General features: G+C 36.5%; 1 protein-coding gene across 1 annotated transcript in view; it reads right to left on the minus strand.

Annotated features, from left to right (window-relative positions):
* Positions 1-18,586, minus strand: part of LOC150081532 (midasin) — a 1,449,634-nt gene that overhangs the window by 309,567 nt on the left and 1,121,481 nt on the right. The window contains exon 66 of the mRNA XM_090380238.1: positions 3,245-3,394. Within this exon, the coding sequence (XP_090236364.1) occupies positions 3,245-3,394 (150 nt within the window). The remainder of the gene's footprint in view (positions 1-3,244; positions 3,395-18,586) is intronic.

Below are 18,586 nucleotides of genomic sequence, written 5' to 3' on the forward strand. Positions count from 1 at the left end.
GGTGATAGAAAATGAAAAATACCTGGGAGTAATTGTGCAGTCAGATATGAAGTTTTCTGAGCAATGCAGACAGTCTGCCAGGGCAGGTCACGGGGTTTTGTCAATGATATATAGGAATTTTGCTAGCAGGGAGAAGGAGGTGATTGTCCCTCTGTATAAGGCAATGGTCAGGCCATGCCTTGAGTACTGTGTACAGGTCTGGAGGCCTCATTTTAGGAAGGATATTGATTTACTTGAGCGTGTACAGAGAAGGGCAACAAGATTGGTGAGGGGAATGAAGGGATTCTCTTACCAAGAGAGGCTTAAGTTCTGCAAATGGCAGTGGCTGGAGACTAGGCACTTGCGCGGTGATCTGATTGAGGTGTATAAGGCCTTGAATGGGTTGAGCATGATGAATTCTGATGGGATCCTTCCATTTGTTCAGATTACGAACCTAAGGGGGAACAAATTCAAATTAAGAAAAGACAGATGTGGAATATATGTGCGGAAATTTACCTTTAGCCAGCAGGTGGTTAATTGCTGGAACAAATTTCCATCTGTCATTGTGGAAGTTGACAGGTTAAATAAATTTAAGGAGGAACTGGACAGGCATTTGGAGGGAATGGTGTGATTTTTTTTGGCTGATGCTGCATAAGCTCATACACTTGCTTTCTTGCATCACATGCCATAAGAAAAGCACCTGAAGCATCTAATAGTAGTAGTAGTACTACTACTACTACTACTACTCATGTCATCTTTGTCTTGATGTCCTGACATACAATGGAAGAACTACTGACATAAAATATTAAGGTTCTAAAAATGTGCAATCTCACCATTTAACCATCCTTTAGTCTACAGCTGTAATCTGCATATAATTTCATGCTGTTCTAATTTATACATAGAAAAGTTGAGCAGATGGGCTGAGAGATGGCAAATGAAGTTTCACATTGGCAAATACAATGTACTGTATATGGGTATTCTTTTTTGATTAAGATCTATCTAGAAAGAAAGTAATTTTTCAGTTTTCTCTATTAACTGATTTCTCACTGTAGTAATGTTTTTTTGCAGCCAATGAAATGGAACAGATAACTGAACTTTTAATTTTTTATTATTTTCCCTAATTCATCGAATGCTGGATTCATTTATGCTTATTTCTTGGCCAATGTCACAACCTTTTTGCCATTTTTTAACTCCTTAACGATTTTTAATTTTTCCTCTAAATTAAAAATTTTTTTTGTTGTAGCTTACTTCATTTTAGGCACTAAACAAACACACACTTTATATAGATAAGAAATATTAAATCAGCAAAAGCAATGCTTACTGATTAAAACACTTTACGTTGCACAAACCAGAAAAAGATTCTGTCTGAACACACTAACATAGGATAACTGATGAAGGGGGGGGGGTCTCGAATGAGGAAGTTGTTTCAAAAATAACCAGACAAACACACCACCATTTATTCCCATGTTTGATTATAAGAATCAGTTTTGAACGCCTTTGTGATATTTTTCTAAAGCACATTTCTAGAGGTCAGGACCATAAAACAATTTGCACTTTCTGGTTTATTGGACTTTTCTGTTAGTGCAATCTAATTATAAACGGGTACTAAATTCAATCTTAATGCATTTGTAATAATACTAACAAATGGAATACTGACAGCTGAAATTCTGTTATTATTATGGTGAAAAATTTAAAATCCTCCCCAAAAATTTTTTTCAACATTGCATTTATCTATTTATGTAAAACACATAAGTAAATATTCAATATCTGCTCTTCGTTTCTATTTTTGAAGCTTTGTAAACAAAAATGGTGCAGGTAGCAAAACCGTGGAATACACAACCGCACACAAATCGAAGGATAACTGTATCTCTAACTCTAGCAATATACATGGTGTAGTTGTGTCTAACTATTCACCACTATTGTCTAACAATCCTAACAATAATAAGACTTTTGATTCAGAAAAGCATGTAAAAATTTTTTTTTAATAATATTACTTATCTGTGAATTGGTGTTAATGCATTCAGTGAAGAGAGGAATTAACAGTAAGAATAAAGGCATCTTTCCTAGTTGTATGCCAATATTAACATATCTAATTTGTGAAAAATAATATTGTAACAGCAATTTTCTTCGTTATATATTTGATTTGGGGGTAGAGGAGAAGATGCATGAAATCAATTATTTCAATGATGGGTAATGGGTTATAAGCTTTCAAATATTTGTGTGAAAACGAGCCCAAATAATCACTAAGGTAAATGTACCCCCCCCCCCAATCCTTTCACCATTACTTTTATCTAATATTTGTTTTCTCGGAGAAGGCTATGGGGAGTGAGTTTTTTTAGCCATTCTGTTAAGTTTTGTAAAAATGAAAAATTTGTAATGTATATGTTTTTAATATTAACCTTATCTTATGATGATATGTTGTCCAACCATAGACTGTAATTACTGTCAAAAATCATACATACAAGTTGAATCATGTGATAAATAAATATTGCATAAATTTTATGCAATATTTATTTATCACATGATTCAACTTCAATTTCAATAACTTCTGGATCCGAATGCTAGAAAATTTCTTCAATTTTACATTAAAATTAGACAACTGAGATCAAAAATTTTCAAAGTTACTTTCATGCTACCATCTGTTTTGGCTAGGAAAAATGGATAAAAGATGGAAATGTGTGCATTTCAAATAATGTATGTTAATATATGAATTATCAAGACAATTCATATACTGACACATTACTTGAAACAGTTGAAATGACCTTGAAAAAAATATATACATATGTACATGTTCTTCTGGGCTGCCAATACAAAAATCATAGATATATATGTGCTGCAGAAATGGTTTACTAATTATTGCTATTAAGCACTGAAGAAGTAATATGAAATATTAATTATGCTATGTTTATCAAATTACTGGCAAGAAAAAAAAAATAAACAATAAAAATACTCAACAAATATCTAAAATATATAAGTTTCTAATATGTGGATCCAATGAAAATTTCTACCCTTCCTCCTTCTATGTATGCATGATAGTATACCAAAATTTTTTTGGTTAAAAATGAAGTGTGATATATGAAAAATAATATTAAATATAAAATAAAGATATTTATCAAATTGAATTTGTTACTGGATTACTAATCCAAAATAACAGGCCAAAAGAAATATATATTTTACTGAACTTTCAGATTAACAACTGATTCTAATATGCACTAACATTTTAATCAGAATACAGAGACTAATTCAATATAAAATTTACACTTACTCTCTTCAATGTTGGGTGATCAACAAACTGCTCAAGAAGATTAGTAACATGAGTTTGCAAATTTTCCAATGGTGGACGGCATAAAATTGCTTTTGTAGGGTTCGGATCACGATAAATATCATATGATTTGGAATCACTAGGTAAAAAATTCTAAACAAAATAAAAAAAAAAAAAACCAAAATGTAATATTTATGTGAGAAGGTAATGTCAAATCATAATTAATATTTATTTTAAAACTTCTTATTAAGTATATAGCAGTAGCAGCAGCAGTGGCACAATGAGAAAAGAAAGGAAAGATGAGGAATCAAGAAGTCACAGTGTCCATACATATCAAGCATATTGTCTAGCAAAAATTTTTTTAGCAATGATGATAAAACTTCAAATACTATTTCAATAAAAATTTCCTTGATATCTTTTCTTCTTTGTTCTTATATTTTTCTTAAAATTCTTGGCTTATTGGCAAATTATTTTAAATAGTAAAGAGAATAACTAATACAAAAAGCAAAGGAACTGTTTCTGTGAAAGAAAAAAAAAAAAATTAAATTTTCTGTTTATATACTTCATCACAACCTGATTTGAGAGAGAGAGAGAGAGAGAGAGAGAGAGAGAGAGAGAGAGAGAGAGAGAGAGAGAGAGAGAGAGAGAGAGTATTTAAGAACATCACTGCACTAATGTGAACTTCAACCATGGTTATTCAAATGTGCCTACTCCTGCAACCTGGCACCTGATTACAGTAGTTTTCAATGAAAATATGTAGAAAGAAACTAAGGAAGTCTTCTTGAATACTATTATGTGAAAAATAAAAAAAAAGTACAGTAAACCATGTAAAATCCAGCACTTTACAATTTGCAATCCAGAAATATATCGAAAGCAATCAGGCAACCTATATCCTTTATTCTGTTTTTGTGGTCAGCAGGATTTCAATGGCATAAATAATGTAATAGTTTTAATTCTCACAGCAGAATAAACTTGCCTTTGTGACAAGCGACTATAGTATTGTGTTATTTTCAAACAGATAGTCTCTACAAAAGAAAGATAGGACTACTAGGATAGCCTGTTTCAAGATTAACTGGTCCTTCATTAGATAAGAGTTGAGTTCTAGTGACTATACACAAACAAAACAGTTGTCAAAAAGTTCTTGGATATGAGTTACCAAGTAATATACAAAATAATAATAATAATAAAAAAATGAAATAGCTAATGAAGCTTGCAATACCAGAGCAATTCATTTCATAAGCACATTTGTTTTGCTGTGAGAATTAATACCATCACATTATCGATGCAGTTTAAATCCTGCTGCCCGAACAAAACAGATCAAAGAGCAAGTTAGTCGTTACAAATGTTTACATCTATAAATATTTTTAAACCATTAATTTGAGTTGTTTGAGATTAATATTTATTGAAATGTACTCCTCTAAAACTCCTCAACCACTAGGTACATTCTCCAAAATCTGGAAAATTTTAAATTCCAGCACCTCTCAATCCACAGAGCGGGCTAGATTTCAAAGAGGACTTCTGCAACTTAATGAGAATGACCAATGACAAGTAAAAGATTGCACTCATACATGTAATTTGGAGGCTTAGAGGGGAACAGGTATCCTGTTAACAGACACTCAGCCTAAAACACTGATGGATCTAATATCTCTCTATTACAGAAGATTTAGGAGAAGTCCGGTTGGCCTGCCTCCCTAAATCCACTCATGCACACCTTCTCGATGGTAAGCCCTGTTACGTCACTTAGGTGGCAACGAACGTGTAGAGTGGTTCTCTTCAAGACGCCTGGTCAGCGTGTAGAGGAAAAGACCAAACCCTCTAGCATATGACAGCATGATAAAACAAATGGCCCTCAGTCCCCAGCAGCTTTCATTCTCCCTCTTACGGCAGCGAGAGGATCAGAGTGGAAGCAGATGGTGCTAAGAATCTCTGGGTATGACCAGGCTGCCATGCACAGAAACTGAACTTGGCCTGTTATAACGTAAGATCACTCATCGGTGAAGACAGGATATTAGAGCTGGAAAAGGAATTAGAAAATGTGAATTGAAATATCATCGGTTTGGCTGAAACAAGAAGAAGAAATGAATCACTTATAAGTTTATCAAGTGGAAATCTGCTGTACACCAATGGAAACAGTGAAAGGAGTGAAGGTGGAGTTGGGTTTCTGGTCCATAAAGATTTTAAAAACAACATTTTGGAATTCAAAAGTACATCACCAAGGGTATCAAGACTAATATTCAAGATTTCTAAGAGGTACAAGCTAAAGATTATAATGATTTATGCACCAACATCGAGCCACGAATGAAGAGGTTAAAGAAATGTACACCGAAATTGAGAGTCTTCTAGATGAGCAGAAAACCCATTACATTATTATTATGGGGGACTTCAATGCTAAGGTTGGAAAAAGACAAAACAGCGCAGAAAGGGGAACCTATAGGAAATTTTGGAATTGGTGAAAGAAATGAAAGAGGTGAAAGACTTGTGGAATTTGCAGAATCTCAAGGACTGTCAGTAATGAACACTTTTTTTCAAGAAAAGGGTGAACAGGAAGTGAACATGGAAGAGTCCAAATGGATTAACAACTAATGAAATCGACTTCATCCGCACTAACAGAAGATATATTGTGAACGATGTTACTGTCCTGAATAAGGTAAATGTTGGAAGTGATCACAGAATGGTAAGATGTACACTTGATATAGATGTAGGAAAGGAAAGGAAAAAACTGACTCGAGTAAATAATACAAAGGTCTTTGAGATAACAGAAGAAGAGAAAAAGCAGTATGTACTGGAACTTAAGAACAAGTTTGAGCTTCTGCAGACTGCTCAGGACCAAGATATCGACGAGGAATATTACAACTTTCTGAAAGTGATAAAGCCCAAGAAACCTATAGGAAAACAGAAATCCAAAGAAGAAAAAATTAGTCAAGAAACACTTGTCATGATGAACCGAAGACAACAAATGAAGAGCAAGAAAAACTGACAGGGAGAAAATTGAGTATACTGAGTTATGCAAAGCCATTAGAAAGAGACTCAGAGAGGACATAAGAACATTTAACACAAGAAAAGTAGAACAAGCATTAAGGGAAAACAAAGGATTTAAATCAGCAGCCATGAGCAGTAATACAGAAAGACAAATGATACTGAAACTGAAGAATAGCGATGCTTATAAACAGCAGAGAAGGCATAATTCAAATAGCAGAAGACTACTATAGAGAATTATACAAGGAGCAGGGGAATGATGCCAGCAGTGGGGAAGATGTATGGCAAAGTAGCAACACATACGACATAGCCGATATTCTTCCTGATGAGGTAGAACATGCAATGAAGAAAATGTAGAATCAGAAAGCCCCGGGGAAAGAGACATAACACAAAAACTGACAAGGCTCTTCACAAGTGCATTAGAAAAGGTGTGATGCCTAAGCAGTGGAATAATGCAATCATAATTTTGCTGCATAAGAAAGGAGATAAGTCAGAAATTGGAAATTATAGACCAATTAGCTTGTTATCCCACATCTACAAGTTGTTCACAAGGATCATTACTAACAGATTAGAAAGAATACTTGATGAGAATCAACCCCCAGGGGCTCACATCTGGTGAGTATGGGCTTGGCACACCCAGGGTGTTGAGCTGGATATCATCATTCTTCTCTTTCTTGGTGATTCCTTTCTACTTTACTCTCTCTCTCTCTCTCTCTCGGTAATAGGGAAAATTTTTTTTTGGCCGGTGCAGCATAAGCCTTAGGCTTCCTTGCACCATATGGCTATTAATAATAATAATAATAATAACCGAAAGAGCAAGCTGGCTTGAGGACAGGATTCTGAACTATGGATCACCTTCACGTAATATCACAACTAATGGAGAAAGCAAATGAATATAAAACACCATTATCCCTGGCATTTGTGGATTATGATCCCAATTATATTGGGAATCAGATTGTTAGATAAGAAGAGAAACACATGGATTAGGCAGCAAACTCAAGTAAAGGACATTCTTATCAAAACAAAAGAACTGAAATGGTCTTTGGCAGGACACATAGCTCGAAGACATGATGACAGATGGACTAAGAAAATAACAGAATGGTATCCAAGAGGAGCTAAAAGAAAACCTGGAAGACAAAGGCAGAGATGGATAGATGAAATTCATGAGTTTGTGGGTAGTAAATGGATAGCCAGTGCTCAAAACAGAAGGAACTGGAAAGTTGCTGGAGAGGCCTTCATCCTGCAGTGGATTGAAAATAGCTGATGATGATGATGATCACCCAATCGTGAAGCGATTCAAATATTCTTGACCGGCCCAGCTGGTTGCAGAAAAACATTTATGATTTGCCTCTTGATGGAAATATACAACCACTTCAGTAATACAGACGGGTACTATAATGCCTACATTACATGCACTTCAACTGCACTTGGTCCTTGAAGTTGTCGCAGATATTCTCTTAGATATGCCAGACAAGCTGTGCTTGCTACCTGGGAGTGTAAAATGCTGATGTAACTGATATTCAGTTACATCACACTGAAGTCAAGTGGACCCAATTTCAGTGAAGTCTAGGTGGTCTGTGACAGCCAAATCCTCTGCTTGCACCTGCACGATGGTGGGACTGTTAGTAATCCTGGGCATAACTCCCATACGTAAGCACACTGTGGGTGACCACCTAGGTGTAAACTAAAGTAAGCAGGGGGTCGAGGTGTAACGCCCACACCACGCGGAGAAATGCCGACCCTCTGTGTTACCAGGCAATACTAGGTGGTAGATGACTCTCATCAACCAGTCCGATACCACCACTTTGTTTATTGGAGGCTTGAAGTGGCGGAACCGATGTTTAGTCTCCAGAGCAAGTTCCGATCAACCCTTCTCCATCTTTTCCATTATGCAGTACGACTGATGACTTTTGAGGTTATGATGAACACCATGGCGAGATCCAAACTTCCTTACATTTCAAGGGTGCAGCTCTAAAACGGTGTTTGCATGCCAGCCACTAGTTAGTACACTGGAACGAACCTACTGGTACCTCTCTAGGAGGCTTCCGGATCAGCTGGTGTATACTCTTGCTACTTCTGCTCTGCTAGATAGTGACTGGAGGGAGTTCGAGTAGGGTGTATGGGGGGGAGGCATTTTCGAGGTCACATTATGTCAAGGATCTGGGTATATATTCTTACCATGTGTACGACATATCCAAAAATTTCATTACTTCGTACAACATGTCCCCCCTACACCTTTTCTTACTATTGAATACACCACGAATTGTCAAACTAATAGAGCAAGCTTATCTGCAAAAAGATCTAAACCTCCCAAACACTTCCTAGTCCATTTCACAAATATATGTGGTCTCCGTTCTAATCTCAACAATGTCCATTTCTATTTGCACTCTGCCAAACCTCATGTACTTTTTCTGACAGAATTTCAGTTATGAGTTGATTCAACCACTGCTCATCTCAGTTGCCAAATTATTCGCTGTATGATTCCTTTTGACTCAAAGGTGGTACTTGTGCATATGTTGATTCCGATATTCCCTGTCATAGACTTGGTAATTTGGAATCTCCTCTTCTTGATCTTCTCTGGATTAAAATCTCTCTACCTCATTGTGTCAAATTCATCTGTTCTCTCTACCGTTCTCCCAACTTCATTAACCACTTGGAGCTCTTTGACTTCCTCTCTCTGCAACTTGACCTTCTCCAATACAACTTTCCTAACAGTGAGATAATTTTTCCATGGTGATTTTAATGTTCACAACTCCAGCTGGCTTCCGTTCTCTAGTCAAACAGACCCAGCTGATTGAGATGTTGAGGCTCTTGCAATTACTAATGACCTTGACAAATTGTTCATTTACATACTGGACAATCCTAACCATACAGCCAACACGCTTTATCTTTTTCTCACAAACAACCCTTCTAAGTACACAGTCGAAGTGAGTGGTCATTTAGGCACCTCAGATCACAACTAGGTGATGATCTCTTCTCCAATGGGGCCTTTATCTCATGGCGAGTGGTGCCGTCTCCTGTATGGCTATCACAACTGAAGGGCAAGACCACCCAGGAGGGAAGTCAATGCATGATGTGGAACACTGAAATGAATGCACTCATGCGAGATACTACAACGTAAGGTTGCTAGAGATATCAATGACAATGTACAGGATGAAACTACACACCAAGTGGTTGGAATGATTCCGAACTGTTCAGGTCACCAAACAGTGAATAGCAGAAAACAGATGGACCGTAGTCAAGAAGAACCTGATAGCTCCTGTAATCTTGGAAAAAATCAAGCAGAATATGAGTGACCAACTACAAACAACAATAGAACCAGAACTGGAGGAAGGGTGACAAGTATAAGAACTTCAACTAGGAGCAGCTGAAGTGGAAACAGACAAGATCGAGATATCCAGAATATAATAATAATAATGAAGCTATACAGAATCCTCTGGTAAGTCACAGGCCACCTAAATCGGCAAATAATACCACATTACCTCCATAGCAATGGTGCAATGTTGAAGGCCATCCATACAGACATATAATGTGGTGCCATAAGAGCTGCTAGGCTCAATGGAACAAAAATGAGAAACCAGAAGGAAAAGAAAAAAAAGAAAGTAAAAAAAAACCAAAAAAAACCGCCTACTTGGAAAAGAAGGCTTCAGCAAAAGATAGAAATAGAAGAATTAAGACTCAAGATAGGCCAACTGACCTAATATCAATGAGGTAATAGGAGTAAGAAGCTGACTGGAGAAGTGAGAGCATCCTTAAGAGAGACAACATCCACAGCGAACATGAGACCAAAGATAGGAGAATATTTGGACCCACTAAAGCAGAACCTGCTTGCACTCAGCATGAGACTACATAAATACAAAGAAAGCATCTGGTGGAAAATAAACAAAAGAGTTGTCCATGAAAACCAAAGAGCCTTCTACAGGGGGTATGCAACAGACAACCCAAGCAGAAGATGATCAAGGAGCTCCAGGGCAACATGGAGCAGTGAAGTAAGACATAACAGCTGAGCCACCCGGATAGACTTAGAAAAGAAGAAAACCAAGGAGATACAAGAGATGAGAGTTTGGGAGAAAGAAGTACAACAGTTGATCAGGAAGTCCCACAACCGGTGAACCCTAGGAATAGATAACATTCACAACTATTGGTATAAGAAGCTCACTTGCACAGACAAGCACCTAGCAGAGCAGTTCACCCAAATGATAAGGCACTCAGAAACAATCCCAGAGTTTCTTACTCAAGAAATCACATATCTGAAGGCTAAAGACCAAGATAAAAGAAAAACTGTTGAAATGTAGGCCGATCACCTATCTCCCAACGATGTAGAAGGTCCTAAACAGCTGCATAACCAAGAAGATAACAGAACACGTGGGAGAGCCAGAACATCACTGCCAAACAGCAGAAAGGATGCAAGGAGCAATTAACCATTTGTGCTGCAGTTATAGAGCAATCCTACATTAAGTGTCACAACCTGTACATAAAGTAAAAGTAAAGTGCAGCCATTATCAACCCACTGCAGGATGGAAGCCTCCTCAACAATTCATGTTGAGGGAAATGGACCATAATCTGCCACGTTGGTCCAGTGCGGGTTGGCAGATCGACCGTATTCAGCAGTCAGCGGCTTGAACCCCGGTCTACTCAAGGAGCGTGTGCTACTGCACTCCCGCTCCTGATCACTCGGCTACGGAGGCCGTTTTGTACATGGCCTGCATCAATTACAAGGCCTTCAATTCCATGCTTCATACCTGACTAACAGAAATACTGAGTATATACAGGCAACCCCCGTATAAAACGGTACTTCTACAACATGGTTTTGCTCTAACACGATTGATAAATTGCAGCAATCCTTGACCAACACAGTACTTATACAACACGGAAAAGAAAGTGTTGTTTTAACATGGTTAGAGAATTTCGGCAAATCTTGCATAACAGGGAATTTGAGCTTTTGTGCGGGGAAAAGCCTGCTATTATGTTGGATGTAATTTTTCAACATTTCCACTCTTTTTAAATCTAGATTTCAAAGTTTTACTACTATTGGATAGCACAAGAGGCCATCCAAAAGATTTAAGTCATCCAAATGTTGAAGTTATGTTCCTACCACCACAGTTGCTAGGTTAATACAACTTCTTTCGTTCAGCCATTAGATCAAGGCATTATATCCACCTTTAAACTTTAAAACTGATTACATCAGAAAATCGTTACAATGGATTTTGGAAAAAGATGATTCTGAATCTATTGAAGTAATGGAGACATGGAAACATTTCTCAGTTGTATATGTATCAGAATCATAGCTTTATCGCTGAAAGAAGTAAAACCGCCAACGTTAAATGCATGTTGAAAAATGTATGGCCAGAGTCAGTTCATTCAGGAAATATGGTTGAACTGGCAAAAAACAGAATCAGTGCGATAGTAGTAGAACTTGCTATGTCAGTTGTACGATGGGAAGATTTTTGATGATATGACACTTGAAGCTCTCGTGGGTAGCACAGTTGATAGAATTGCCCTCCACTCCACACCGGGTGGAAAAGACCTGAGTTCAAATCCGGTCGATGATGGGATCATTTTTTTTGGGTATTTTTCACAATGTGGCTGAGTTAGTCGGGCGAGGGTAGCATATTTTTTTTCTTCTGGATACTTGAGTTTTTCGCCCAGAAAAACAGAAACTCAACCTCAGGACATAAGCAATTTATAGACAATACGTGCAGAGCAACACAGCCTTAGTTGCTGATGCTCCTAAAAAATATATGATTACTGAAGACTTTCAAGAATTACTGGTAGAAAAAGAGGCTGGTTAAGCTGATTTTGTAGAGATGGCATCAAAGGTAAAACCAAACCAATTCAGAGGATGATAGTGCAGATGAAAATTCTAAACTTCCAAATTTTTATATTAAAAAGCATTTGGGAAGGCATAAAGTTAGCCGAGGAATTAGAATCTTATTTTTTGAATGCAGATTCTTGAATGAAGGAGCCCAAAGTTCAAAAGGAAGCTTCAAAAATGCTTAGTTCCATACAATGAAATTCACAAAGATTTATCAAGCAAAAGCAAACAAACCCAGATTACTGATTTTTAAAAGAGAGCAGAAGGTGCACATGAAATCTAGAATGGTGTATTTTTGTTAGCTATGGTAACTTCCCCTTTTTGTACTTTTTCTGAGTACCGTATAACATGGTTTCGCACAGCACGACATTTTATAGGAACTTAACTACTGTGCTATACGAGGGTTACCTGTACAAAGTCAATCCAATAGTGAAAAACATTGTAATTTATAGGTGACCTATAAATTAACTGCTGGCAACCCCCCCCCCCTGCCTATATGCACTTCAGATTTCTGGGCGCATTGGCAAGAGGAGTCTGTCAGCAGGTAAGAAAATAATCTTTATGTATTTGGTTTAACTTAATTTAATATCTATTTTATTGTAATGGTAAATAAAACTTAATTTTTTATACCTATAATTCACAATCAATTAACTTGTAGGAATTATGTAATTGTTATACTAATTTTAATTGTAAATATTGGTAATTGTTGCTGTAATATCATAATATATTCAATTGTAACCCTTTATATTTTTCTATTCCCCAACAGCATGGTCTGCTGAGAGGTTATTTGTTATTTTGTTACTTGGTTTCTTTAGGAGCATTAGCAACTAAGGCCATATTGCTCCGGGATATGCGGTGGTCATTCCCTGACCTTTCCGCATCTTCCGTATTTGGTGGTGACGGGCTCGAACCCCAGTCTAATCAAGAAGCGTGTGCTACGCACTGCTGCTCCTTCTCACCTGGCTATGGAGGCGCCACTCTGCTGAGAGGTATCAGTAAGATGCCTGAAATGTCATCTAAATTGTATAGCCATTTAGGTAATCAGCTTAATACACAATATTATTTAATTCACATGGTATGAGTGGTATTGATTATAGTAATTATCTTAAATTCTCAATGATTACATATTTATGATTATGCTGCCATCTAATGCAGCATGCATATTTTACAACTGGTGAATAAAAACTTGAATATATCCTCTATCACTTGGAAGTGGTTCCAGATTTGTATCATGTACCTCAACCATGCAATAATTTTATGTTTTGTAAAGGACGTTTGTAGGTACCCACATATTCAATATTCCTGTATATTTTTTGATAAAAACAATATGTGATGCATGACATTACTTTTCTAATTGATTTAGAGGCAGCAATATCCAACTTTTTGATTAAGGGACTATAATGATTTTCCCATGCCGTCAATAACTTTCATTTGGCAGTGAAAAATGGTGGTCATTTATGTAGCTACATATGTAGTTTGTGTGTGCAGTTTTTCATTTGGAATATTGTCAAAACTTCCTGGCATTATGCTGATTGCATGCGAATTTTTTAAGAAATTAATTTTATTGTGTTTTTGGTAGGGATATAGGCAGAATTTAAAATGGGAGGGGTATTAGCAACTAAGGCCATATTGCTCCGGGATATGCGGTGGTCATTCCCTGACCTTTCTGCATCCTCCGTATTTGGTGGTCACGGGCTCAAACCCCGGTCTAATCAAGAAGCGTGTGCTACGCACTGCTACTCCTGCTCACCTGGCTATGGAGGTGCCTTCTGGTTGTCATTCCGACACGAGTACCCCATTATCACAAAGAAGGCGACTGGAGCACTCCTTCCTTTCTCTACATCGTATCTGTGTGAGGCTGACTTTTCTGCCATGAACACGATGAAGAGCAAGAACAGGCTGTAGCTTCAAACATTGGAGGAGGACGTGCGGGTATGCTTACCAACCATCCAACCTCGGACAAGAGACATCACCAAGCACAGGTTTCCACTGATATTTTTATATAAATGATAATTTAATCATTTTAATGATTTTTTTTTTTATAAATAGCATCTTTTTCAATAATATTTTAATAATTGGAATAATAACAAATATGAACATGAATTTTAAAAATAATTGAAATCCAGATCAAGATTATTTTAAAAAATAACACGATTAGAATTTTAGCTACTGACCTTTTAAACACAATCTTAATATGCATTTTTTTTAAAGATAAAATCTCTCCTTAAAAAACTGATGGTGTGCCTTGACAATTTTAGCATCTTGCTCGGTGTGCTGTGAGTTGAAAATCACTGCACTAAACAACCAGTGATATTAATATTTTACTAAAATGTAATTATGCATTTACTAGAAGTAATGTAACCTAATAAAAGGTAATTATTTGAAATGTGTATGAATAATGATAATCAATTAAAAAACTTTGAGTAATCAACTGTGCGGTACCACGCTTGGGTAGTTGAGAATGAAAAACACTGGGGTAACTGTGCAGTAAGATAAGAAATTTTCTGAGCAGTGTATTGAGGATGCAAGGACAGCTCTTGGGTTTTGTGATATACAGGCATTTTATCAGCAGAAAGGAGTTGATTATCTCCTTGTATAAGGCAACACCTAGGCTGCATCTTGAGAATGCACATACGTCTTGAAGCCTCATTTTAGGAAGGATGTGGATCTGTTAGAATGTGAACAGAGAAGAGCAACAAGATTAGCGAGGAGAACAAAAGGCTACTTTTATCAGGAAGGCATCATTCTACAAATTGCAGCATCTGGAGATTAGGCACCTGGAAGGTGATCTGATTGAAGTGTTTAAGATTTTGAATGGTTTGAGTTGAAAGTTCAATACTGATGGAATCCTTCCTCTTGCTCAGACAATATATATATACAGCAGACTCTCAATTTACCGGGATCGGATTAACTGGGACACTTCAAGATTCCAACCCACCCCCCCTCCACCAGAAATCATAAAATTCATGTAATAAATAGAATAGTTATAAACAGATGTTTTGCAAGTCGTAAGTAAATAAGCGACGAGAAGCGTGTTGTAAGTCATCATTGGGATATTAGTGTACCCTTTATCTTGCAGCCCCTGCTGTCTTCACCCCCGCACTACTCAAAAAAAAAAAAAAAAAAGGAGAGACCAAATGTTTAGTTTGTTTTAGTGAGTTGCGTCGATTGTTGTGTTCCGTCGCACTGCAAAAGGACAAATTTTGTTTCATTATGTATGTCAGGGATGTCGGAATTTTTTTTTTACAGTAACTTTTTTTTTTTTTTTTTTTGTTTATAAATCGCGATAATGATGGGCAAACACAAGCGTTGTGCTTTCAATTAAACAAAAACTTGACTCTATTCAAAAGTTTGAAAACGGTGCATCCGTTAAATCTCTAAAGAACTATTATAATGCTGATGACCAAACCATACACTACATTGTAAAAAATAAAGGAAAGCTATTAGATTTAAAATCGACATTGTAAAAAATAAACGGAAGAATCATTTTGGAGATGCGAGTAGGGTATGGCAAGTTTTTTATCTATCCCCATACTTTTTATGTACGTTGCTGAACATTTTTTGACACAATAAGTCCCGAACTTATGTAGCTTCAGAATTACGTTATGCTGTTTATATTTTTTTAAAATTTGACTGAAGATTTCAGTGAAGGGAACACACATTTCACCATAATAAAGTAAAAAAACCACAGAATTCCAGCTATCGGTATTATCGCAAATACAATAAGATCGATTTACTACCCGTTTTTAATTAGATGCACTAACAGAAAAGCCCAATAACCTGGAAAGTGCAAATTGTTTTTATTGTTTTATGGTAGTGACCTCCAGAAATGTGCTTTTCTGGATAGTAAATCTATCCAGAAAAGGAAAGTGACTGAACTGGATCAGAAAATTAAAATAATAAGGACGTATGAAAATGGCCAAACATTAAAAAGTATCGCACAGAATTCAGATTTGTCAGTGGCAATGATGAGCACAATAAATGAGAACGACAGAAAGTGGTGAAATGATTGGCAGCAATGAAGGTCAACTATGATAATAACCAAGGCTACGAAATATATATCAGTTTTTGCAGTTCAATAACATGCATTTTTTCTTCCTTTTATGTTTTCTTTTCTTATGTGCCACTCTGGCGACTTCACTGCTGTCCCCAAAAATTTTTTTAATCGAACTAATTAAAAATATATAACTATTTTTCTTCATTCTTCTGAGGATATTGTGTGTTTTTTTATAATTTTGGCATATCAGGGATATGCTGAATCAAAAAAGTTGTATTAGGTGATAGGAACAGTAACAATATTTTATTAATCGTTCCCGAGTTACGTAAAACCCGACTTACGTAAGAAGTCCTGGAACATATCTCTTTCTTATGTTGGGGACTTACTGTGTTTTTGGATTAACCGGGAAATCAATTATCTGGGAATATTTTTTTACCTTCTATTCCAGAAAAGCAAGAGTCTATTGTATATTGCATGCATAAATTCAAATTGTGGAAGGATGGTTACAGGTTATATGTGCAGAAATTTGCCTTCAGACAGCAGGTAGTTAACTGCTGGAAAAAACTTCATCTGGTGTTATAGAAATAAGTTGTTAGAATAATTCTAGGAAGAAGTAAACAAAATATTAGCAGAAATGGGAAGTGTCTCACCCCCACCCTGGCTGTATAAGCTTGCTTACTTGCATTGTTTGTCACTACTAATACTAGCATAAAATATAATAGAGGTAACCCTTGTATAACACAGTAGTTAGGTCCCTATAAAATCTCATGTAGTATGAAACAGTGTTATGCGGGACTAAAGAACCAGTACAAAAAGGGTCATTACATTCAAAAAGCTAACAAAAAGAAAAAAAAAAAATTTTTTTTTATATCTATTGAAAACTTAATTTTGATTAAAAATAGTAATAACTGAACGTCTTATAAACTGTGACATATATGTCAGATAATGTATATTCATTTAATATTCTTAGAATTCATCACTGCTAAGCACAACCAAATGATAATGTTTTCTCTGTTGCAGAATATCTTCACCTTCTGCAGCATCTAGATTTCGTGTCTCCTCTGCTCTCATTAAAATATCAGCAATCTGGGTTTCTTTTCTTTTGCTTGAGAGATCTTTGCAAATTTCATTGTATGGAGCTAAGCATTTTTGAACCTCCCTTTTGAACTGAACATTGTGCTCATTTCGGTTGAAGGAGCTGCTTTCAAAAAAATAAGATTCCAATTGCTCGGCGTAGTTTTATGCCTTCCCATATGCTTTTTAGTGTAAAATTTGGAACTTCAGAATTTTAAACTGTGCTATCCACTTTGCTAGCCTCATTTTCTATCAGTAATTCTTGAACATCTTCAGTAGTCATATTATCTTATTATGTTGGTTGGAGGGGAAGTCACCTTCCCCTCCAACCAACATAATAAGTTCTACTATTACACTGATTACATTTTCTGCTATTTCAACCATATTTCCTGAATGAATTGATTCTGTTCAAACATTTTTCCAACACACATTTAATGTTGACTCTTTAACTTCTCTGAGCGATAAAGCTATGATTCTGACACAGTCCACAACTGAAAAAATGTTTCCATGCTTCGATCACTTCAATACATTAGGAATCAATTTTTTCAAAAATCCATTATAATGATTTTTTGATGTAATGAGTTTTCAAGGTAGATATAATGCCTTGATCTAATGGCTGAATCAAAAAAGTTGTATTAGGTGATAGGAACATTACTTCAACTTTTGGATGACCTGGGGCATTATCCAATAGTAATAAAACTTTGAAATCTAGATTTTTCTGCTTTAAATAGTTTTCCACAGCTGGCACAAAACAATTTAGAAACCATTCTTTGAATAAAGAATGCTACAAGGTGATGTGTAATAGAGCCACAGAAAAGGTTCGACAGGCAAAGGCAGTTTATGAGAAATCACTAGCAAACAGAGCAAAGAGGGGGAATAAAGAATTCTTCACATAGCATTAGCATTAGCATTAGTAGAGGCATATGATGCAAGAAAGCAAGCTTATTCAGCATCAGCCAAAAAAAAAAAGAAAAAAAAAAAAAAAAACAACCACTACTCCCATTTCACCCCTCAATTCGTTCGAAATACCTGTCCAGCTGAGCCTTAAATTTGTTTAGGCTATCAACTTCAACAACAAGTGATGGAAGTCTATTCCACAAACCAACTGCCCGCTGGCTAAAGGCGAATTTCCGCACATCTATCCGACATCCGTCCTTCCTCAATTTGAATTTATGCCCTCTCAGGTGATTATTCTGAGCAAGAGGAAGAATTCCATCGGCATTGAGCATGCTCAAGCCATTCAAAGCCTTGTACACCTCTATCAGATCACCTCGGCGATGCCTAGTCTCCAGGCTCTGTAATTTGCAAAACTTAAGCCTTTCTTCGTAAGAGCAACCCTTTGTTCCATTCACTAATCTTGTTGCCCTTCTCTGTACTCGTTCCAGCAGCTCTACATCCTTCTTGAAATGAGGCCTCCAGACCTGTATACAGTACTCAAGGTGTGGCCTGACCAATGCCTTATACAAGGGAATAATCACATCCC

Source organism: Mastigoproctus giganteus, chromosome 8 (genome assembly GCF_048544385.1).
Source record: "Mastigoproctus giganteus isolate SK-2022 chromosome 8, ASM4854438v1, whole genome shotgun sequence".
In the NCBI taxonomy this organism is placed as follows: Eukaryota; Metazoa; Arthropoda; class Arachnida; order Uropygi; family Thelyphonidae; genus Mastigoproctus; species Mastigoproctus giganteus.